Source organism: Lemur catta, chromosome 10, assembly GCF_020740605.2.
Source record: "Lemur catta isolate mLemCat1 chromosome 10, mLemCat1.pri, whole genome shotgun sequence".
Lineage (NCBI taxonomy): Eukaryota > Metazoa > Chordata > Mammalia > Primates > Lemuridae > Lemur > Lemur catta.
Genome location: NC_059137.1, coordinates 21,716,351 through 21,740,319, shown reverse-complemented (window position 1 = coordinate 21,740,319; position 23,969 = coordinate 21,716,351). Strand labels below are relative to the sequence as shown.

The 23,969-nt window shown below is 35.1% G+C and overlaps 1 protein-coding gene across 5 annotated transcripts in view; it reads left to right on the top strand.

The window, feature by feature from the left end:
• The window catches only part of KIAA1958 (KIAA1958 ortholog), a 140,009-nt gene that overhangs the window by 102,289 nt on the left and 13,751 nt on the right, over positions 1 to 23,969 (top strand). Inside the window, exon 3 of one of the 5 annotated variants that reach the window (XM_045563616.1) lies at positions 4,266 to 4,349. The exons of 3 other annotated variants lie outside the window; for them this stretch is intronic. In XM_045563616.1, coding sequence (XP_045419572.1) covers positions 4,266 to 4,349 — 84 coding nt within the window. Of the gene's footprint in view, positions 1 to 4,265; positions 7,187 to 23,969 lie in introns of those variants that run through there. One more of the 5 variants, XM_045563612.1, reaches the window with a different exon arrangement.

Here is a 23,969-nt window from a genome sequence, read left to right as displayed (position 1 = left end):
CAGACAATCCAATAGAGAAAAATGGGCACAATATTTGAACAGACACTTCACAAAAGAAGTTATCCAGATGGCCAGTAAACATGAAGAGGTGTTCAACATCATTAGTCATCAGGGAAATGAAAATGAAAACCACACTGCAGTACCACTACATGCCCAACAGGATGGCTAAAATAAGAAAGAGTAACAGTATTTAGTGTTGCTGAAGATACGGAGCACCTTTTCCTATCATGGGAAAAGTAAATTGGTACAACCACTTTGGAAAATTGTTGTCAGTGTCTATTAAGGCTGAACCTATGATTTCCTATGACCTGACAAGTCCACTCCTAAGTATACACCCAACAGAAATGCATACACATGACCACCAAAGACACCTACCAGAATGTTCATGGCAGTTTTATTGGAAATAGCCAAAAACTGAAAACTAATAGAATACAGTGTCCAATAGAATGGAAAAACAAATATGATATATTCACATAATGGAATGTTACACAGCAATGAGGATAAATTATCTACAAATATACAACACTATGGATGAAACTCACAAACATGATATTGCGCAAAAGAAGCCAGATACAAAAGAATTTGCCTTCTAAGAGTCCATTCATATGTTTTACAATAATAGACCAAAGAACCTATGATGTTTCAAGTCAGGGTAGCGATTTTTCTTGGTGAGAGGGAATGACTGGAAGAAGAGACACGAGAAAGGCTTCTGGGGTGCTGGTGGTGGTCTTTTTCTTGATCTGGGTGCTGGATTCACAAGTGTATTCAGTTTATGAAAATTAATCGTATGCACTTAATGACTAGTCTATTTCATTATATGTATGTTACAGCTAATAAAAAGTTTTTAAAAGGAATGGATCAGATAATTTTCTAAAAATAGAGATAAATGCAAGATAATTGTAATAGTTCTGTATTTGATTGTCGATCTTCTCTGGTCTTATTTGATTTTGTTATCAGCTGAAAAAGTTATTACTTGAGTTTAAAATATTTCCTTCCCGTTATTCATGTAAAATGAATAAGGGTGTCTTTACCCTTCTAACCTCCTCTTGGGGCACATTCCAAGCTGTTCAAAAAGGATATGACAGTGGGATGTTTCTCTTTAGTTTTATTTCCCTGCAGATGGAATGGCTGATTCTTAACAAAGATTGAGGCCCAGTGGAAAGGAGGGAAAGGCTTGAAAACAAGGCTGGGCTGAGGATGAGTTTAAAAGATGTGAATTAGTCAGTCAACTTTGAATGTGTTAACATGATGCTAAAAATGCAGAGAAGATCCAGAATAGAACTGGCCATCTCACCCAGAGAACTGTTGCAGGTGATGACACCCAGGCCAGCACTCCAGATCCTTCCATAGTCATCTTCACCAGTTCCACTTACTGCAGACTAAATAACTAAGGCTGCTGAATTAAGCCCAACAGACTTAAACTTTTTTGCTCACGTGTCCTTTAAAAGAACTTTGAAAAACCTCTATACCAATCGTTTACTTTTAAATTGACACCCAAAGGTTTTCAAAATAAATTTCAATCAGTTCAGTTTTCCAAAAAGGAGGTAGAAAGTAGTGAATATTTTATAACATGAAGATGAGGTTCAACTGTAACTAGAATCAGTATTTCATGATATGATTTGATAAGTTATTAAATACTTTGTAACTAAAAAACATACTGAATTATCTGAAAGAAATGAATACAATTTTAAGCCATTACTTTATCATGAAGTCTTTGATAGTCCTGCAGAATATTCCAGTTCTAGTTAAAAGAATCAACCTCACTAACCCATAACCCCTTCATATGTCCTGAATTTAGAACACCCCAATTCAGGCCTAAAGCCCTGTTTCTAATGGCAGATTTCGCCTCTATCAGAATATGCCTAAAACAGAGAAAGACAGGAAATGCTGTGGGTTTGTTCACTGATTTATACATTTTGTTTGGCTCCTCAAAGTCTTTTACACCCCAGAGCGTGTCCCATAGTAGATTTCGCAACATATGTCAGTCTTCATCTCAGACACGTACTGTTAGGAAAGATCCCATGTGAAAGTTGAGGAGCTGGAAGATTTCCCCCTAAAGTTGTCTGTGAATGTTTACTTCTTAGAAAGTTTGTTTGAAGTTTGAAGACTGCTATGATAGATATTTGAACAAGTAGCCAAAATAAACATGTGCTGGCCCCTTTGGCTTTACATATAAACAGTAAAGGAAGCCAGCATTGTAAAAGGTTACATTCAACCTGTGGCTTCTGTGTTTTTGATGGAAAGATAAGCATTTTTATTGTTGACATATAAATAATTTCTACTGGAAGAAAATAGCATAACTGAAAGTTAAATCTATTGAGGCATAAAATATGCTTTTATATATTTGAATTTTGGAAATGTGATCTCTCAAAAATGGGCCTATAAAAATATCTAACTAATTTAGAGAATTTCATTTTATGAAGTTATGTAGATTTTGGCAATTATATCTTAACAATTGTCATTTTATAATAACATGGTTATTCATAAATATGTATAATAGTACAAAAAGTGTGTGGTTTTTTATTTTTGTTTTTTTTTTTTTGAGACAGACTCTTGTTCTGTCACCCTGGGTGGAGTGCAGTGGTGTCATCATAGCTCACTGCAACCTCAAACTCCTGGGCTCAAGCAATCCTCCTGCCTTAGCCTCCCGACCAGCTAGGACTACAGGTGCATGCCACCACCCCCAGCTAATTTTTCAATTTTTAGTAGTGATGGGGTCTCACCCTTGTTCAGGCTGGTCTCAAATTCCTGTCAGGCAGTCCTCCTGCCTCAGCCTCCTAGAGTGCTAGGATTACAAGCCTGAGCCACCGTGCCCAGCCAAAAAGTAGAGTGTGTGTTGAATAAAATTCAGTTTATTAGAAATCTTATTTTAATTGCTAGATGTGGTAATTATAAGACTTACATTGAGCAACCTTTCAAGTTAAAGTTTTCCTAAATAAGATAATTGGGATAAACAAAATACTTTTTACCTTATACTTTAGAATCAGAAATTACACTTTTTATTTTGTATTAACCTCTGTGTTTGCCTCTCAGAAGTCAATAGGATAGTCTGGTTTTTTTTTTTTTTATTGTGCAATTTCATCTTTAGGGTTTCTCTTTTGAGTTTCACCCAGATCATGTCTGACATAATAGTAGTGGTTTTTGACAAGATGTCTTTGTTGTTAGTGTTAAGATCCTAAATTTAAATTACATTTTATTGAAATGGAACCATTTAAATGATATAATTGAACTTAACCATTATACAAAATTGGTCAAAATAGAGTCAGATTTCCTGCCTAGGACACAGACATTAGAACATTGTTTCTCAAAATGTGCTCTCTCAAACTTCATCCTGAGCACAGAGGTGCTGGTTAAAATGCATATTCGTAGGCCTGCCACCTGGTAGTCTGCATTTTGCCCGAGCATCCTGAGCAAATCTGAAGCACAGTAAATAAAGTGTGAGGACTGCTGCTCTAGAGCAATGTTACTTAATCATGGATGATCCATACCAGAAAGAGGCACCTCAAGTCCTTGATGGCAGAATATAAATAATAAATTAATAAAATAAAACGATGTATCCAGGAAACATACCCACTTTCTTACATCTTGACTATAATAACCTAATTCAAATTTAATTGTCAGTTTTTATAGCTATGATGTTTTATCCTCCAAAATACCAAATATTTTTATCACTTATTACAAACTGCTGTGCAGTTACAAACTGCAAGCTTACAAGCTGTGTTTACCTGAATTGCTCTAGAAGAGCAAGTATCTAATTAATTGCCATAAAAGATATGTTTAGTCATTGTTAGATAGATTTTTTGTTATGTGTTAAAATAACAAATATAAATATTTTTAGTTTAATTCCCCAAAATGGAACCAGTACAACCTCTGGTTTCACAAATAAAGTTACTCAGAATGAGTTTGGCAGCACTAACGGGGCCCTTGCACACTGCAGTAGGATAAATAGCACATTTCTGTTTCACGTTTTTCCTAAAATGAAAGCTGTCTCTACTCTCTTTCCACAAACCTTCATGCACTAAACTATGTGCCAGTGACGTGAGAAGCTCATTTTGCTTGTAATGGGCCATACGCTTGTCTGGTGCATCATTTGTGAAACTGAAATTGGCTTAGACAGGTATGTAAATAACATTTATCAGTGATCTCTGTAAAACTGATTCCGTCTTTCCCTTGTCATTATAAAAGGAAACTTTATTTCAGAGTAGCAAGTACATTGTCTGAACTCATCAACACCCTCTCTATCCCTTCCCCCCAATTTGTTGCAGACCAGGATGAAAGAGCAGCTGAGCTCAGCAGGGAGCAGAATGAGAAAACCATCCGGAGCACGCAGACCGCGCTCCGCAATTTCCGTGAGTTCCTCATCTCCAAGTATCCTTCTGAAACAAGAGAGATTTATGTCATCCCTTGCAAGGAGTTGGATGCCTACCTTGCATCGTTCTTTGTTGATGCCAGGCAGAAGGATGGGTCTGAATACGAACCCAACAGCTTGGCCAATTACCAGTGTGGGCTTGAACGGTACCTAAAAGAACACAGGTATGGCTACAGCATCACCAGGGATAAGGAATTCAAGCGTTCCCAAGAGGCCCTGAAACAGAAGCAAATTGAACTCCGCTGCAAAGGAAAAGGAAATAAGCCACACAAGTCCATGAAGCTCACCTTTGCTGATGAGCTCATCCTGCGGAAAAGGGGACTGCTAAGCCGATATAATCCTGAGGGTTTGCTCAACCTAGTCTGGCTCAACAACACAAAAGCTTTTGGGCACTGCACAGGATTCCATGGATCTACCTTGAAATGGGGTGATATCCGGCTCCGGGTAACAGAAACAGGGCTGGAGTACTTGGAGTGGATGGGTCAGGACACGGGGGACCTGAATGCCAAAACCAAGAGAGGGGGGACAGACTCCCGTGTGTATGCCACCCAGCATGCCCCACAGACCTGCCCCGTACAGGACTATAAGGAGTATGCTCAGCGTCGGCCTCCTGCCATGCGCTACGAGGATGCCCCTTTCTACTTATCCATCAAGCCAGTCGTGAACTTGGCGGCTCTACATTGGTACAACTGCCAGGCCCTTGGCAAGAACAAGCTGGCCAAGATGGTAAAGACGATGTGTGAGAAGGGCAACATCCCGGGCAGGAAAACCAACTTCAGTGTGTATCAGAGCTGCAGCACCTTGTCCGAGGCCCAAAGCAACCAGCTGGTGCTTATCTGTAACAATCTGAGCCAGCAGGCTGCCCAGTCGGTGGCTGGGCACTCCAACAGCGGCAATTTCATCGTCTCTGCTTCCTACGACTCTTCCTCAGACACTGCTTGACCAGGTGGCTTGAGCAAGACCCCCATTTGGTTACTGTATCCAGAGAAACTGTGATTACACACTGCTTCTCATTCCCTTTCCTCTGCCCTCAGTGTTAATTAACTTTATAAAAATATAAATATATATTTTTCTTTTTACAAATAAGCCAATGGAGATAATTTAGTATGACCAACATAGTATTTATAGGCTTAAGACAAATGTACTTGTGAATGATTAAATGTAATTACTGTTACAGACTTTACAAAACCATAGTGGTTCTCAGGCAACACAAAGTAGAGAAGGAATTCCATTTTGTTTTTTTTTTAAACTGTCGAAAAGGAAACAGAGTCATCCTTAACATTTGTGTCCTCAACTCCTGCTTTTCTGTCCCACCCCACCTTTCATTTTTAGTGTCCTTAATAAATGGCTTTATTTTTTTAATTTTAAAATTTTTATATCAATCAAGAGGAGACAACACTAACTTTACTGCTTATACAAAACTGTATTCAGCCAGATCCAGAGTATGAAAGTGTTGTATAAGCTTGACATCAATCTATTTACATATTCTTTTTTTAACTTATTAGAATTTTAGCTCCCGTGCCTCATTTTTTTGTAGCATATGAAAATCTAGATGTTTATCTACCATCTTTTCTTTTGGAAGGAAGAGAGTTAGAAGGAGGGAATAAAGGTGCCATTCTTTTTGGAAGACATATAATTTTAAAATAATATGCAAAGTCTAATATCATGGCAAAAAAGACTGTTACATAGCTCATTTTTACTGTTGTGCTTGAGCCTGGATAGAATGTTTTTTTGTCCCTAAGAAATCAATGTAAATGAAGTTTGATTATCAGATTACAAGAAATTTAAAACTACCAAAGCGTTGAAAATGTTCCCAAGCATTAGATTGAATATTAAGCATAAAGAGAAGGTAGAGAATGGAAAAGTCTTTAAAAATCTAGAAGCAGTAGTCAAGACAACAAAAAAACTCATCCTCTTCAAAGTTCAAATCCCTGAATTATTTATTTATACACATTAAACTTCAGTCTCTTTTCCCTACGGGGTTACTTCACTCTGTAGTTGAGATCAAAGGAATATTGACACTCATTTTAGGTAACAATATTCTGTTACCAGATTTTGCTGAATTCTAAACATTCTTGAAAATGTGCGAGTTTATTCTGCATTAAATTTAAATGCATTTATCTGCGATATCCTGCAATTATGATAATAATTTTGGTTAAATATTTGTAGTGGTTTTTCCAAGGTCTTTGTTTTCAAGTCTTGAAGGCTGTGGTGAATTATTAGTTAAGATACTTAAAAAATAACATAAATGTAGACATTAAAACCACAATAAAGCTGAGCTAGGTTCCTATCCTATATAATCATTAATACACATAAATTCCAAACCTTTATTGGTTTGTTGGATATAGGCATTCTATTGGGAGCTATTTGTTCTTCAGAGCAACCTCATAATTCACATTAGCTGGAAAGGTAGGTGGTATTTTATGTATTAATTTATTGTATGACCAGGATAAATTTCATTTTAATTGGTTTGCTAAATCATCACAGAGCTGAGCTTGCCCATGGTGAGGCAGCTCTTTGCAACACTGTCGTAAGCATATAAAGACCCATTCCTCTAAGGTCTGACTTTTCATTTGGCTCAGGAGAGGGAAGTCTGCCGTGGACTTTGTGTAGTGGAATTAGCTTCATTTTCATGACTTTTCCTTCATAGAGACGCATTCATTTATATATGCAGAAACAAGAAGAAAGATCAGAGGATGTCTTGCTTTATTTTTTTGTGTTAATAATGATGATAGCTGCCATTTTTGAGCCAGTAAGTGTGCCAGCACCATGCTAAGTGAATTACATGCGTTGCATATGTAAAGAATAGTTACTAATTATAAAAAATTTAGAAAATACAGATAAGGATAAAGAAAACAAAATATGTACTCATAAATCTGCTAGGCAAAGATAACTACTGTTAACATTTTGGCAAATATTTCTTCAGACACATTTCAGTACATACATATTTATTTCTGTATACATTATCCTAATCCTTTCAGCAACTTTGAAAAGAAGGTGAGTTATCTCCATCTTATGGTGAGGTCAAGATAGGTCAGTTAGATTATAGCTAAGGAAATGGTAGTCTGTCATCTCACTGCAGAGTTTTTCCCAGTGGCTTGAGCCAGAGATGGGGATACAATATATTACCATCTCTGAAGGCTGTCTGATTAAAAGGAATGCTGAGTGATCTTTCATGATGGCACTGTGTCCTCTAGTCCCCTCCTCCCCCCAGACATTTTGAATCACAAAACCTCTTTCTCCCAGTTCTCTTTCCAAAACCTTCCTGTTCTCCTTATTCTATAGCTGTTCCATAAGTGCACCAGGCAGCCTACTTCAAGGGAACTCTTTTTTTAAAAATAAAGTTATATTTATTGTGCATTACCTCTTGTTTTTAAAAAAAGGTCTCTGTAAAACACTAAAAATGTGATTATGCATTATATTTTTTAATTGACATAGTTTCTAAATTCTTGATATGTTTTTGACAGTGGAGTAAGTTTGTCTTAGGGAGGAAGGGCAGGTAGTATGCACTGAGAAAAAACTAGAAAATTTTGACTCACTATTTGTGTTTATTGAGGTACTGAAATGAAAATCTGTCTTGCTTTATCCTATTGAGTTTTCATTTAGAAGAATACAATTAAATTGAGAATGTGAATTATTTTTTATTTATTTATATTTTGCTATGATAACTCAAACCAAATAGGAACACTGTGACATTTAGATTCAGAAAACTGTTTTTCTGACAAATGGCTTGGTAGAACCAGAGCCACGTTATAGTCATCTCTTTGAGTTGATTAAAATATGAAAAATTTGCAACTACCTCTAAATTTTATGTTTTTATCTAAACAATACTGAGAACATACCACTGCCAGATGCTTTTTTTTATTATTTAGTATTTTGACTTAAAAAAAAAATCATGTTCACACTGTGGCAGAGGCAGATGCCAAAATTGTGTATCAGCAAAATCGAACACTTCAGCAGGTGTTCACTACAACTGAATGTGCTACCTTTTCAGGCAATCCCATGGTTCAAATAAAACCATATTTGCAAAGTTTACACTTTAAGATCTTAAGGGCATATAAGAAATTCTCCAGTGTCCCTCACATGACTCTGGAAATTTTGCACTGTTTATAACAAAAACACTGAACCCATCTGTCAGCATTTGGATGACATAGCTATGTAATTTGATCTTTCTTCCATATTTATGTGACTATATCTATTGAAAACCATAGATATTAGCAATTATTTTTAAAAACCATAATGTTTGAAGAAGAGATATTTAGGATATTTATCCAAGACAGCTTATTCTAAGATTCCATTTGTTACCATGGTTATTAGGGCTGGTCAGAATATCATTCATAAATATATATCAGCTATTTAAGATATTTATTTTTCCCTGTGTTAAATTTTCCCTATTTTAGATTACTGCCTGATCTATAAAAGAACAGTCTGAAAATTTTCTAGCATAGGTCAGGTCTGTTTGGTTATTTAATTAGATTATTTTTAGCTGAAATTTTCATAGCGTTTACTAGTGTAAGTCATATGGCTTAGCTCCCAGATACCATGAAATCAATGACGTTATTGAGATGAAAATTTATAGTCACATCAACAAATGTTTATTGAGAGCTAGGGTCTAGACACTGAGAGGGGTACAAAGATGTATAAAATAGACCCTGTTCTCAAAGACTTTATAAAAGACTTGGTAATGAAAGTTTTATTTCATTTTTGAGAGCCCACAAAAAACTCTATGCCAATACTATTTTGCATAGTTTTCCAAACTTTGTACTCATGCAGTTTGTCCATTATTTATTCATTGAATATGTTGGTTTTCTGCAGAATACATAATGCTGCTTTGAGCATTTTGTGGAGCATCTTCCTTAGAGCCTATTTTAAAATCAACAATAACATGAAGGCATTTCTGTACCATCCATGGTGTTCACATAGGTGCACACATGCATAAGAATGTACAGATCTGTCATCAATGACTATCATTTATTGAGCACTTACTGTGTGCCATTGTACTAAGTGCTTCTAGAAGTTGTTTCACTGAATTCTCACAATCGTTTTATTAGGGAAGTATCATTATTTCTCTTTTATAAATGAAGAAATCCAGAGAAGTCAAATGGATTGCCCGTGTTGCAGTTAATACAAAAGAGCATCAGTATCTGAAACTAGGTCTAGATCCCATTAATCCCGGTCCTTTTCTACTGCAGCTGCTTGTTCAAGAAGCGATTTGCTGTGTTCCTATAGACCCTCTGAAGTGATAAATTAGAAATTAAATCTCTAGTGTAATAAAAGCATCAGTATTCATTCAACTCTGAATTGAGATCAGTGCCATCACCTGGCATGTTTGTTACACATTATTTAGGCCCCAATACTGTAGTTATTTTAAGATGGGACATTCAGCAGCATTTCTTTCCCCTGGCCACTGGTAGAGAGCAGAAGTTTGTGGCAATCTTTAAAGAACTCTTAAATTTGTCATGGAGGTGAGTGTGTATGTACACAAGGGATTATATAGTTAAGTGACTGTCATTTATTTTTACCCCAAATAAAACCAAAAACCCAATTTCAAGGGAATTCTTTATAATTCAGACAGGGAAGGGGGAGGTTCTGAGCAGAGAGAACACCTCTCTTATGCCTGTAAGCCAGTACTGCCATCGACCCAGCACTAAATATTGGCTGCTACCAGGGAGTTTGATCTTGCCTGCAAATTTGGTGCCAGCAAATGAACAGTATTTAATAGAGGATTTTGTTGTTGCTGTTTGTTTTTGTTTTTTAGTGATTTATGATTACTATAGCAGCTTTTAGGGAAAAAATACTGTCCTCATGATTCCTAGAATTACACTATGAAACCATTCAGATTTTTTCTAGTTTGTTGACTATCTCCAAAGTTTAATATGAGACAAACACTTCTGATTTTAATCAGCCCTCTTCTGACTGGTTTTCTTTACCTATAGGAAAGCTGTATTTTGATCTTTATTTCTCTAGCCAAAATAAAGCTATAATACTTAGCATCTATGAATAAAAACTCTCTACCATATAATAGAAGAAATAAATTTCCAGGCTTCTGGGGAAAATCAAGAGGAATGTATGATAATTTGTTACAGAAAGGTATTTTTTAAAAGATTCATTCATTAAAAAATAGTTATAAATACTAAAGAATTAACGAAAGTTCTCTATCAATCAGTTTAGTAAATGTTTCCCAAATAGAATTCCTTTATGCAAGATATATCTCTGTACATTTACCATATATGGTGCAGATAGACAGTTACTTATTAAGAAATGCACTTGTCAATGGCATCCTCAGTTTCTTGTTTTTATTTTTTGTTTAATGTGTGGTATTCAAACATTGCTTTTCCTTCCCTCTTGGATCTGGCTGAGATGATGTGAGTGCATACCTTTTCATAAAGCAAAGTGATGAAGCTAACATAATTTTAGGGATCCTTGCCATCAAATGGAGCTGAGATAAAGATAATACATTGCAGATATCATCCTGTTGGTGATCGGTGTATTTCTAGTGATATAACAGAAAAGAGGGGATGATATAAGCCACCTACAACTCTGATTTCACTTTTCTAAACAGAGAAAAGGAAGATATCAAAAATATCTCTTTTGTAAATTGACTAACTGGGCCTGCCAATGCTGAGCAAAAGACCTGGTTTGGGTTTTTTTGTTTGTTTTTGAGGCAGGGTCTCACTCTGTTGCTTGAGCTAGAGTGCAGTGGTGTCATCATAGTTCAATGCTATCTCAAACTCCTGGGCTCAAGCAATCCTCTACAGGCATGCAACCAGCTAATGTTTTAATTTTTTTGTAGAGATGAGGGCTCAATATTTTGCTCATGCTGGTCTAGAACTCCTGGCCTCACATAGTCCTCCCACTGTGGCCTCCCAAAATAATAGGATTACAGGAATGAGCCACCATGCCCAGCTAAAGATTGCATTATTTTTCAAAAGATGCATTTTATTTAGTACATCTAAATTGAGTTTTTATGTAAACTATGTGTTGAATTAGAATCAGAGTATTAATTAGGTCAGAGTCCTAATTTGATCAGAATATTAATTAGGTCAGAGTATTAATGTAAGCCGTTGCCTTTCTTGAATTATAGTCACAGGGGCTAGACCTGGAAAGAACCCAAGAGATCATCTAGCCCAGTGATTTTCAGTGCTGTGAAGAATAGGGGTCACCATGTCCTCTGGAGGGAGGGAGTGGAGAGGGCAAAGAGGTGGAAACAGCAAACACAGATCGTCAAACACAGATTCCCCAGGAATTCTCACCTCCCCATGCCCCTCCCTTTCTTTGTTGGCACTTACTAGACTGACTAAGCTGCTGTTATCTCTATTATGCATCCTTCAGGTGTGCTGGCTATAAAATAAGATTGGAAACGTCTAATCTCCACTTCTTTAACAGAAGAGGGAACATCCCCAGAGAGATGAGATGAATGCCCAGGTGCTCGAGCCTTACGCTGTTATGATTAAAGCCAGGACTAGAACCTAGGCACCCTGACTTCCTGTCCCTAAAGTTTAGGGAGGAAAACAACCCTATATTTCCACTGGGTTAAAAAGATTTTTTTTTTCTTGTTTTCCAAATTGTAATTGTTTTTTAAACCCACCAATTTCTATTAGAAGTAGATTCAAACTGCTAGTTTCCAGTAGCCTATTTTTGAATGTGAAGTTTCCCTTTTCATTGTGTTATATCTTGATTTTAGCAACCTCTCCTTTTGAAATTTGATAGGATAATCTCTAAATATAGTTGCTGTTTTATTCTAACAAATATCTCTTAGCCTACCCCATTTATATTTAGGGTTTTTTCCTTTCTTTTTTTTCCTCTCTTTTTTTTTTTTTTTGTAGAGATGGGGGCTTTGCTGTGTTGTTCAGGTTGGTTTTGAACTGGCCTCAAGCCATCCTCCCACCCTGGCTCCCAAAGTACTGGGATTACAGGTGTAACCCACCATGCCCAGCCTATATTTAGTTTTCAATTATGGAGGGAAAATAAACTATCCACAATCTTCAAGTATATGAAATCCAGTTATAAATAGTGAACTAGAAAGTAAATTTTTGTTTAATTTGGTATTCACTTGGATATCCAGCTGCATAGCATCTATATTAGTGGTTTTGAATGGAGTCTACAATATCCTTTTTTAGTCCATGAAAAGTTTTAAAACTCATATTTGAAAGTTTGGGACATACCCTCAGGCAAGAGGATCAAATTTCTGTCAACATAATTAGGATGTTTCTGAAGTAAATTTGTTTAGAAATACTAAGGGGAAAAATGGGAACTAATGAAAGAGTCCTACAGCAGGAAGATATAGAAATACAAACTGTTTGTATTTCTCTGTATTGCTTATTCTGAAAAGGAATTCAAGCATAAATACTAAAAATTTCACAATTTTTATTTTACAAATTACATTTACAAGATCATAGTTGAAAAAAGATCAAATTCTAGGTTGTTTAAAAAAGGTACAATGTAATTATTTGTCTTTTTATGGAATGTTGAATTTTGCTAGATTTCTAATGTTTGTCTTAGTATTACACTGGAATTAGAGAGCATTTTTACCATTATGCATTCATTTCAACAAGAGCTTTGAAAATGCTTTGACATAATTTATTTGTTTGTGGTAAATAGGATTAGGAAGATAGGAATCAGCAATATAGACTCCTAACAGTAATTGTGCATACTGTATTTAGTGATTTTTATGCCTGTTTATTTTCTGTAATTCTCATATTTTATAAATCAAATATCTTAGTATACTTTCACTAGAAATTAATTTATAATTGATTATTTATACTGGATGAAGTAGCAGGTCCATGTTTATTATTAATCCACTCAGATTAACTTTATCTAACTGAACTTTTATATCTACAGTCCATTATATTACAACTTTTTAAATAACATTTTTAACAAGAGACCTTTGTTTTATAAAGCATTTGTTACAAAAAAAAAAAGAAGCCCATCTTGCCAAAAACCATTACAATTTCTATGCATTGTGTAATATTAAGTGATGTCATTGTTGAGATTTTGCATGTTGTTATAGGTGCTCTTTCAAATGTGTGTTTGTGGTGTTTATATGGAACTGTTAACCATTGCTGCTATCACTTACTGTAGTTAAACTGAAAAACTGTGTCAAAAGGCTGTGCCTGTCAACATTTGTATGTGTAACTTGAGTAAGTATGTACTTTGTTGTTTAACATTTTGAGCCAGCACTTAGTGGCCTCTACAGAAGGAAATATTGTAGTTGTCAAAGTGGTGCCAAACTTGAAAATCTTGTGTCATATATATATATATGATTCCAGGCTAGTGACCTAGCTTTTCTCCCACACTTTACCAACTCTTTAAAAGCAAAACATTTGCAAAAAGAGAAAGAAAGCAACAATTCTACACTTTCCTAGTGCTCCCTCCCTTGGTGTTTTGAATCTTTTTTTTCTTCTGATACTTGAACACTTTACAGAAAAATCCAATAGAATGACAGTAGAGCAGCAGAATTTCCCTTGATCTGGATATTTTTAAGCTGAACAATGTAACAACAGAGTGCTATGAGGTACAGACGTTATTTTTGTTGGTTTCCGTGGCTTATTGTTTGAGTTGCATTTAATAAGAGTATTTAGTATTTTATTTTCTTTATAAGGGACCATTGAAGCTTCGCAGTTCCAAATGTCAACTTTAACATTCAGCATTTGCATGGACTTACTTAATGTATTTGGTTGCCTTATGACCATCAGGATTTTTTCATGCCCACCTGTCTAGCTTGGTTCCTGGTGTTTCCATCTTGCCTCAGCAATTCCAAACACACTCTGAAAGTGGAGAGAAAATTGTGTGAACAGATTAACTCTACTGTACATTGTTAAAATTCAACATGGGGGAAATATCATTATACTTTTATTTATACTTTTAAAAGGGAGGGAAAGCTATCATAAAATGTTAAAGAAAGCGGGCTGCTTCCTGAAGAGCCTTTTTTACACCAACATGCCAAAACTCCTCACTTCATGCAAGGTTTCCTTCTGTCAGTTCAATGGGCTTATAATTATAAGATTCCTTTAATAAAGGGATAATCTCCTGAATTATAGAGAGGCTTTTTGTGTGACTGTCAGATACATAGCGACAGCCAAAGCTGTATTTGGACACATTTCTGCTGAAATTACTGATTTAATTCTAAGAATATTAAAACTAATTCATCAAGGCCCCTACCACTTCTTTGCTTGAAGGAAAAGAAAGGCTGATTTTAGCTGTGACCCTTTTTTCTAGAATATGCTTTAAACATTTGCCACTAAGTGAGGTGATAAAGCAATAAAAAGAAATTCAATTATGTATGGTCTAAAGAAGTTCTGCCTTTGTCCAGTGGCCTCCAGAGTCACACAAAAGTATTTCTTGATTCCTGTATTAGAGGTTTTCAGGCAAAGTCTTTGCACCAAGAATTCCTTTTATATTTTGAACACCAAAGATGATGGCATGATATATCCTGATGATTAACAATTTCCATTAGATAGCAGTGGGCACATTTATTTGAATCCTGCCTTTGGATTTATTTTCCATCTTTGGGTCTTCTGGACATTTTGTATGTTTTCCTAAGGCCTTTTTGCCCAGGGCAATTTTTAATCAGATAATACATATTTACTCATTAGGTTTCTAATTTATGGAGTTTCCAGTATCCCCCATGACTTTAAACGCTCTCACTGCTAAAATAGACATAGATTTGCCAAATTAACCCCATGGTTAGTATAGTTTGTACCTTTTACATTGTAATCTGAAAATGTAACTGTAACCCCATAGGCCTGAAACCTGGTGAGAGAGGGACTGGAAGCATGTTGATTCATTTATCTGTGAAAATGAAGAACTTTTGTGGTTTAGTAGAGTGAATGCTCTCTTCAACTTCAATAAGGTCTTCCATCTTATAAATTTTTAAAATGTTTTGAAGGTTTCTTTTACTCTGTCACTTAAAAGTTAATTGGGAATAAAGAGATTTATTAATATCACTATAGATTTATTAAGATCACTATAATTTAAGACTAAACATCTGTTTAGAAATACAATAACCACAATTAATACTTAGAAAAAAATTATGAAAAAATATTCTTTGAGGCTGCATTTACTTTCCCCCCATTTGATAGATTGTTATTTTTGTATATATTCTCTGGCCACTTGACTTTTAACTGATTTATGTGAAGAAAAGCACTGTGCCTGTTGCAAACAAATCATATTTTAAAACATTTTTAAGCTGCTACAATAATAATTTGTGAAAGAAAGAATAGAAAGGTGAATTGAAATGGAGGGAAACTTCTGTTAATATATTGTGTGACTGTGATGCTCTTGGTCAGTTAATCTGGTTGATATTTGTAATAATAATAGAACATTTTTCATTAAGAGTACACTATTGGTTTCATTTTTATTTTGCTGCTCACTGATCTTTTACACTAAGAGGTTTTCATCTTTATCAGCTCACTTTGCTTCATATTTGTCTGTGTACTTGTGCTCTAATAAAATTCTAGTTTTATGTCCCAGTAGTTTATTCCATTGTGTGTATAATGTTTGCCTCTAATGTAGTGTAATTTTCTGTTGTTTTTGATATTTGTTGGTACAGCCTAAAACTTATGGAAATAAGAAAAGCAATCCAATAAAGTCAGCTAATGAGTGTTAATGATGTCTCTATAATGAGAGCATGCTTTAGTCACAGTATTTTGTCTATATTTGGGTATGATGACCAGTCTTCATTCATTTAATAAATTGTTTTCTGCAAAGCTGGCTGATTTTTGTAGCTACAACAAACAACTTAAAAAAGAAGTTCAACTACCTTTTGAAAAAAATTGTGTTGGCCTGGACACTGCACTGGCCCCAGGATATATAGTCAATGCATATTGAGCCAAACATCCCATGTGCTGTGTTGATCCTAACCACCGAGGGGGGGTGAATCCTGGAAGGCAAAGCATTTGTGCACGTGACTGCTCAAACACAGCCCATAGGGTACCAAAAACCCTTTAGTAAAGGACCTACAATTGAATAAAAGGCTTCCTGGAGCCCCAGGCCTGAAAAGCTTGTTAATGGAGCAGAAAGTCCCGTTCAAACAATGAATTCATTGTCTATCTGTGGAGCTTTGTTGGCCATTTTTCTTTACCTCCAGTAATGTCCTTGTCAGATGCTTTTTAAATAGGTGCAGAGTTATACCAAGCTAAGGAGATGTGTTCTAGACTTCACTATTTTGGGGAGAATCTTTTAAGTCAGTTATAATTCTCCATGTGCCATTATTTAGCACATATGACAGTGTTCTTTGAGCAGAATAGGAATGGTTCAAAATAATTATAACTAAGTTGGTTAATTTCAGACATTTTTATGTAACTAAAATTATTTAATGAATAATTTAATAAAATTAATAATGAAAAAATATGTTAAAACATCTGAAAATGTTTTCTCTCACAATTATTTTGCAGACGTGCAAATGTATTTCTTTCATGTCTGAATAATCCACCAGTCTTTACTCATAGCTGAGTATTCCAAATAGAAACAGTGACTGCATTTTTGTATGATGGTATTTTAGATTTATTAAAACTACAAATAGTTATAACTTTATCTTTTCATAATAGTTTAACCAACAAGGAACCCATCTTTGAATGTGTTTGCAAGTTATACATTTAAAATGTGACAAATTTTATTTCCTTGATGGGGAAAGAATATGAGAATTCAAATTGAGTAATATTTAGCTACAAATCAAAATGTTTCCTTTTTAAAAATATTTTTAATTTATTCATAATCTTTTCCAAGAGGATTTCATGTGACTAAAATGGCTAATATGAATGAAATACTTAATATTGGTGATATATCATCTCAAAAGATAATTTTAAAAGCAAACACTAAATTTGATGGCAAATCTTTTCAGGCTGAATTGTTTTAAAAATGGAAGTAAAACGAGCATTTGCTTTAGTAAGATTTATGATGCTTTAAAAATGCCAAGATAACAAATAAATATTCATTATGAATAATTTGGCAAATACTAATAAATATAAAATAGGAAATAAAAATCATAGGACTCTTATTACTCATAGATAAGAACTTTTAACATTTTGGTGTTTTATTTTGGAATTTTTTCTTCCATAAATATAGTTAAAAAATTGTAATTAAATGTATTTACTATTTTGTATGTTTATAAAGATCTTTAGCCTTTGAAAGGGGATTGTTATATAGCTACATAGTTTTCCATCGCATAGATGTGTCAAAATCTATTTTACAGTGCTGTTGTTGGATTGGATTTGTTTACAGTCTTTCACTTTTATAAATTTGTCCAGAATATCCTTGCACATACATTTATGTACACCTCTCTCGTTAAATCCTTAGAGTAAATTTTAAAAGAGGAATTCCTGGGCCAAATAAAAAAAATTATGCGTTTCTCTTACATATACATTTCCAAAGTCCTAGTGATTTTTATAACTTGCAAAAATAATATATTCATATTGTAAAATTTAAAGTCCCACAGAGCTAGTTACTGAGCTAGTTTGGTGGGCATTTAGCTGAAATTGCCCACCAAAAAGTTGTACTGATGTACACACATTATCCAGCATTGGTTGAGGGTGCAAGTTCCCTGACAACCTGGCTAACATTTAGATATGGACCTTTTTGTATTTTTGCCAGTCTGGTAAATTACACTGCCTGACTATTATTAATGCTTTTTGTTATTTGTATTTCTTCTGTGAATAATTGCCAGTCACATCTGGGGCCCATTTTCTAGTGAGTTATCTCTTTCCTATTGATTTTAGGAGCTTTTCCTTTGTCCTTTGCCACTTTATGTTTTACAAGTATTTTCTCTAGTTATGTTTATTGTCTTTTAAAATTCATTTAGCACAGAATTTTAAAATTTTTTTGTCATTTTATCTGTTTATCTACATTTTATACTTTCTGGGTTATGTCATGTTAAGAAAGGCTTTCTTTCCTCGCTCCCAAAATCATGAAAATCGTCATCTTTATGGGAACAGCGTTTTTAAAAAGCCACTTGGAAACGTGTTTTGTGTATATGATCTGAAATAGGTATCTACGTTTGCTTTTGTTTTTGCTTTTCCAACTCGATAGTTAATTCTACCTTTTATTGAAACATCCATCTTTCCCAACAATTTGAATTAGAGCCTTTGTTATATACTCAATGTGTATGTGCACATACTTATTTTGGACTCTCTTCTGTAGCGATGATCTCTTAGTCTACTTATTTAACAGTAACTTGCAGTTTAAATTATTGCAGTGTTATAGTACATGTTTATATTTTTCAGAGCAAGGCCTCCCAGTTATTATTTTCAAAATTTCCTTCCTTTCCTTATACATTTATTCTCTTAAACTTGAGAATCAACCCGACAAGTAACAACAAAAAAAGGAGATTTTATTTAGAATTACATTGGATTTAAAGATTACTTGAAGAAATTAAACATCTTTGTAATATTGAGCCTTCACATCCAGGTACATAGTGTAACAGACTAACTCTTCATTTATTAGATTTGTGTATGTGCTTTTAAGGATTTTTGAAAATTTTCTTATTGAAGTATATAGACAGAAAAGTGTACGAATCATTAGTGTATAGCTTGATTAATTTTTATGAAGCCAACATATTGCTGGAACCACTGCCCAGAGGAGGACATAGAACATTACCTGAACCCCAGAAGCTCTCTGTTGTTACCTTCCTAGAGTAACCTCTATATTTTCACCATAGAGTCATTTTATGTGTTTTTTTGAATTACATAAATGGACGCTTTCGGTATCTTTAGTGTCTGGCTTCTTTTGCTTAACGTTATGTTTGTGAAATTCATGCATGTTGTTGCATATAGTTCATTCCAGTAGTCCATTCTTTGTTACTATTGTATAATAATTCATTGTATAAATATTTTACAATTTCATATGCATATTATTGTTTATGGACATAGGGTTATTTCCAGTTGGGACTATTTATTATTAATTATGCTTTTATGAACACTCATACATACATGCCTTTTGGTACACATTTGCACATACTTCAGTTGGGTATATATTCAGGTATAGGATTTACTGGGTCATAGAATAGGTGTATGTTCAACTTTAGTAGATACTGTCAATTAGTTTCCAAAGTGGTGGTACAAATTGATGCTTGTACCCTCTAAGAGTGTTCCTGTTGCTCTACATCTTTACCAGCACTTGATATTTACAGATTGCATTTTTCATTTTAGACATTTTAATGAGTATATTTTAATTTATGTTTCTTAGAATATTAATATTTCTTCTGTGCCAGGCCCATTCAAGTTTTATACATTTTTAATTGGACTATCTCTTTTCTAACTAAGTTGTTAGATAAATGTATTACAAATGTCTTCTTCCACTATGTGGCTTGCCTTTTCACCTCCTTTGTCTTTTTCTTTATTTTATTTTATTTATTTATTTTTTTTTTTTTGAGGCAAGGTTTTGCTCTGTTACCTGGGCTAGAGCGCAGTGGCTCATCAGAGTTCACTGTAACCACAAACTCCTGGGCTCAAGCGATCCTCCTGCCTCAGCCTCCTGAGTAGCTGAGACTACAGGTGTGTGCCACCATGCCCTGCTAATTTTTCCATTTTTTTTTTTTGTAGAGACAGGGTCTTGCTATGTTGCTCAGGCTGGCCTTAAGCAATCCTTCTGACTCAGCTTGCCAAAGTGCTAGGATTATAGACGTGAGCCACTGCAGCCAGCCTTTTTTGTTGTTGTTGTTTTAGACTATTAGTGGTGCATTTTGATAAATTTCTGTTTTTCATTTTAATGGAATCCAATTTATCAATCTTTACTTTTGGGATAGTGATTTTGATGTCTTATTTAAAACTGTGTGTACCCCACAGTCATAAAGCTGGTCTCTTATGTTTCCTTCTAGAAGCTTGATTGTTTTACCATTCACATTTAGGTCATAATCCATTTGGAGTTGTTTTTTGTTTATGATATAAGGTAGGGATTGTGTGAGGGATTTTTGTGTCTGTGTTTATGACCAGAGTTAGCCTATAATTTTCTTGTATTGTTCTTCCATATTTTTATAGAAAAGTTATGCTGCCCTATAAATGAAATTGGCTAGTATTCCCTCTTTTGTATTCACTAGCAGAGTTTTATAGATTTGGCATTGTTTGTTCCTTTAATGTTAGAAGAATTTATTGATGAAATCCCTCTGAACCTGAAGTTTTCTTTGTAATATTCTTAATTATAGATTCAATTTCTTTAATGTATATAGGACTATTCAAACTTTATTTCCTGTTCGGTTTTGGTAAGTTGTGACTTTTCTAGATATTTGTCCATTTTATCCAAATTTTCAAATTTATTGGCATCAAGTTGTTTATAATATCTTTTTACTATTTATAGGATCTATAGTGATAACCCTCTTTTCATTCCTGGTGTAATAATTTGTGCCTTCTCTCTTTTTTTTTCTTGTTAGTTTATTAATTTTGTTAGTCTTGTCAAATCCATCTCTTGCATTACTTTTTAATTATAAATTTCTTTCTTCATTGATTTCTGGTTTTTTTTGTTTTGTTTGTTTGTTTGTTTCTTTTGTTTTTTAAAAGACAAGGTCTCACTCTGTCACCCAGCCTTGAGTGCAGTGGTATAATCATAGCTCACTGAGCCTCAAACTCCTGGCCTCAAGTGATCCTCCTGCCTCAGCCTCCTGAGTAGCTGGGACTACAGGTATATACCACCATGCCCTGCTAATTTTTCTATTTTTCGTAGAGACAGAGTTCTTGCTATGTTACCCAGGGTGGTCTGGAACTCCTGGCCTCAAGCAATCCTCCCACGTAGGCCTCCCAAAGTGCTGGGATTACATGTGTGAGCCAGCTACTCAGGAGGCTGGGGCAGGAAGATCGCTTGAGCCCAGGAGTTCAAGGCTACAGTGAGCTCTGATCATGCCACTGCATGCTAGCCAGGGCAACAGAGTAAGACTCTGTCTCAAAAAACAAAAACAAACAAACAAAAAAAACAGAGTAAATGTCTTTATTTTGCCCTAGCACTTGAATTATATTTTAGCTAGGTAATGCTTTTTTTCATTTGTAGTCCTTTTCCTTCACAACTCTGGGGAGACTGAGTCATTGGGTTTTCTTGCCATTTGGTACCACCAATGAGAAATCTGATTCTTGTCACTATGTTAACAGCCCAGTGCCTGTTGATGGCTTTGTCTGCCTACCAGAAAGATTGTAGAATTATCTCTTTGTTCCTAGACTTTGGAAATTTCACCAAGATATGTTTGTATGTATGTTTTCTTTCACTATTTCTATTTCACAGTTCATGAACCTTAATACCCTGAAGATTCAAATTTTATTTTGATTAATGGAACTTTTCATATATTACCTCTTTCATCTTGTCCTTTGAATTCTTAAGATGGATATTTAATCTCCTGGATCTGCCTTCCATGTGTCTCAACTTTACCTTCATAATTTTTATATTTTTATTACTTTGCTCTGTAGGAAAGATTTCTTCTAGGTTGCTAATTTGCCTTTTAGCCACGTTCATTCTAATACTCAGCTCTTCTATTAAGTGTTTTTAAAATATATTTTTTCAACTTACCTTGAGGAATCTCCTGTTCCATTCCTACCTATCACTTTACCATTCTAAGAAAGCAATTTTTAAATGATATTGATGATGTACAGATTAATTCCATTTCTGACCGATCTCTAAAGAAGAAGCTGTCTCATCCTTATGACTAATTCATTTCAAAATTTAGTAGTTCAAACTTCTAGGGGATATTTTCTTACATCTCCTCTGTCCCTTTATGTTTCCAGTGGGAATATGAGGCTCTGCTATAATGGTGGGGCACGTAGGGAGAATCATATCATTTATTGTTCAAACCTGGATACTTTAGAAAGTAAAAGGGGCACTAATACAGTTACATGCAAACGACACATTGGAGCACTCCTGGAAAAATGGAAAATATGTCAACCCTAGGCATATGTAACAGAATTATAAAGATAGACTAGTCTTTATACCAGGGAGAGATCTGGGTGCAATAAACTAGTGACCCAGAGACAATCAATTAAGATCAGTAGGCCAGGTGCAGTGGCTCACACCTGTAATCCTAGCACTCTGTGAGGCCAAGGCAGGAGAATCACTGGAGGTCAGGAGTTTGAGACCAGCCTGAGCAAGAGCGAGACCCTGTCTCTACTAAAAATAGAAAAAATTAGCCCGGTGTTGTGGGGCATACCTGTAGTTTCAACTACTTGGGAGGCTGAGGCAGGAGGACTGGTTGCAGTTTGAGGCTGCAGTGAGCTATGATGATACCACTGCATTCTACTCAGGACGACAGAGTGAGAGACCCTGTCTCAAAAAAAAAAAAATTAATCATCCTGTTTGAAACTATAGTGGTTATCAAAATAAATCAGACTTAGTTATTCTTATTGAAGGTTAATACAAGTAAATTTTGAGAGAACAGAATATTTTTCGTAAACACAAGAAGCTAATATCTAAGTTATATTCTTTTTTATTTCTATTTTTTAATTTTTTAATACATAATAATTGCATGTATTTATGGGTTACATAGTGATGTTTTGATAGATATAGTGTATAGGGATCAGATCAAGGTAATTAGCATATTTGTCATCTCAAACATTTTTCTTTGTGTTGGGAGCATTCAATATCCTACTAGCTATTTGAAGCTACAATATATTGTTGTTAACTACAGTCATCCTACAGTAGTATAGAACACCAAGAACTTATTCCTCCTTTCCAGCTGTAATCTAAATTGTCTTCTTTGCTGAGAATTTTATCTCTATAGTATCTGATTCCTTTGCTGTGGTGACCAGAGTATGAAGTCAGAGAAACTCAGATCTAAATACTGGCTCTTCCTCTTACCAATTCCATGACTTAAACAGCCCAGTGCCTGGCACAGAGAGAGCCTCTCAGTAAATATTGGATATGTCAATGTATGAAGTTATTTAAACATATGAGGTTCAGTTTCCTTATCTACAAAGTAGGGATAACAATGGGCCTGCTTACGGATTATAGATAATTTATGGAAAACCTCTTGGCATTTAGTAGACATTCCATTAGTGCTCAGTATAAGAATAATAAATTATATACTAGAATCCTGTCATTAATATCAAGCAAGTCCTACAAATAATAGGAGTTATCTAGGGTAACGGGGGTGGTGAGAGGAATATACCTATTATACATGTCACAGTTGCTTCGAGGAGTTGTTTATTCCTCTCCTGCATTTATTAAAGCAGATTGTGTGTTCAGCAGTTCGGAGCAGGATCAAGACTTAAGGGGTAAAGACACAGTCTTAAGGAGCATGCAAACCAATTAAAAATGTGGACACAAATAGAACACACTGTTAAAAAATAATAAAGCAAATGTGAGGTACATATTGAAGGAGGGAATGAGGAAGTTGGGTTAGCGTGGGAAAGGTTAAGAAGTGATTTGGAATTGAAAAAAAAGCCTGTGTTTTGATTGTCACTGAGACCATGTGGAGATTACTCAGGCTATGTGTGGGGACGGTGCGGTGTGGGTATCCTGGGTGCAGGCGGATCCTGGGGCAGCAGGAGACTGGTGGCTTGGGATAGAGGAGCTCCTCAGTGGGAGCAGTGAAAGGTGAGGTGGGTTAGGTAGAGTGAAACCCAACTGCAGATCACCTTGGTAATTGCATTAACTTTTCATTTGGCCATTTCTCACAGACTTCGCCAGTTATGCC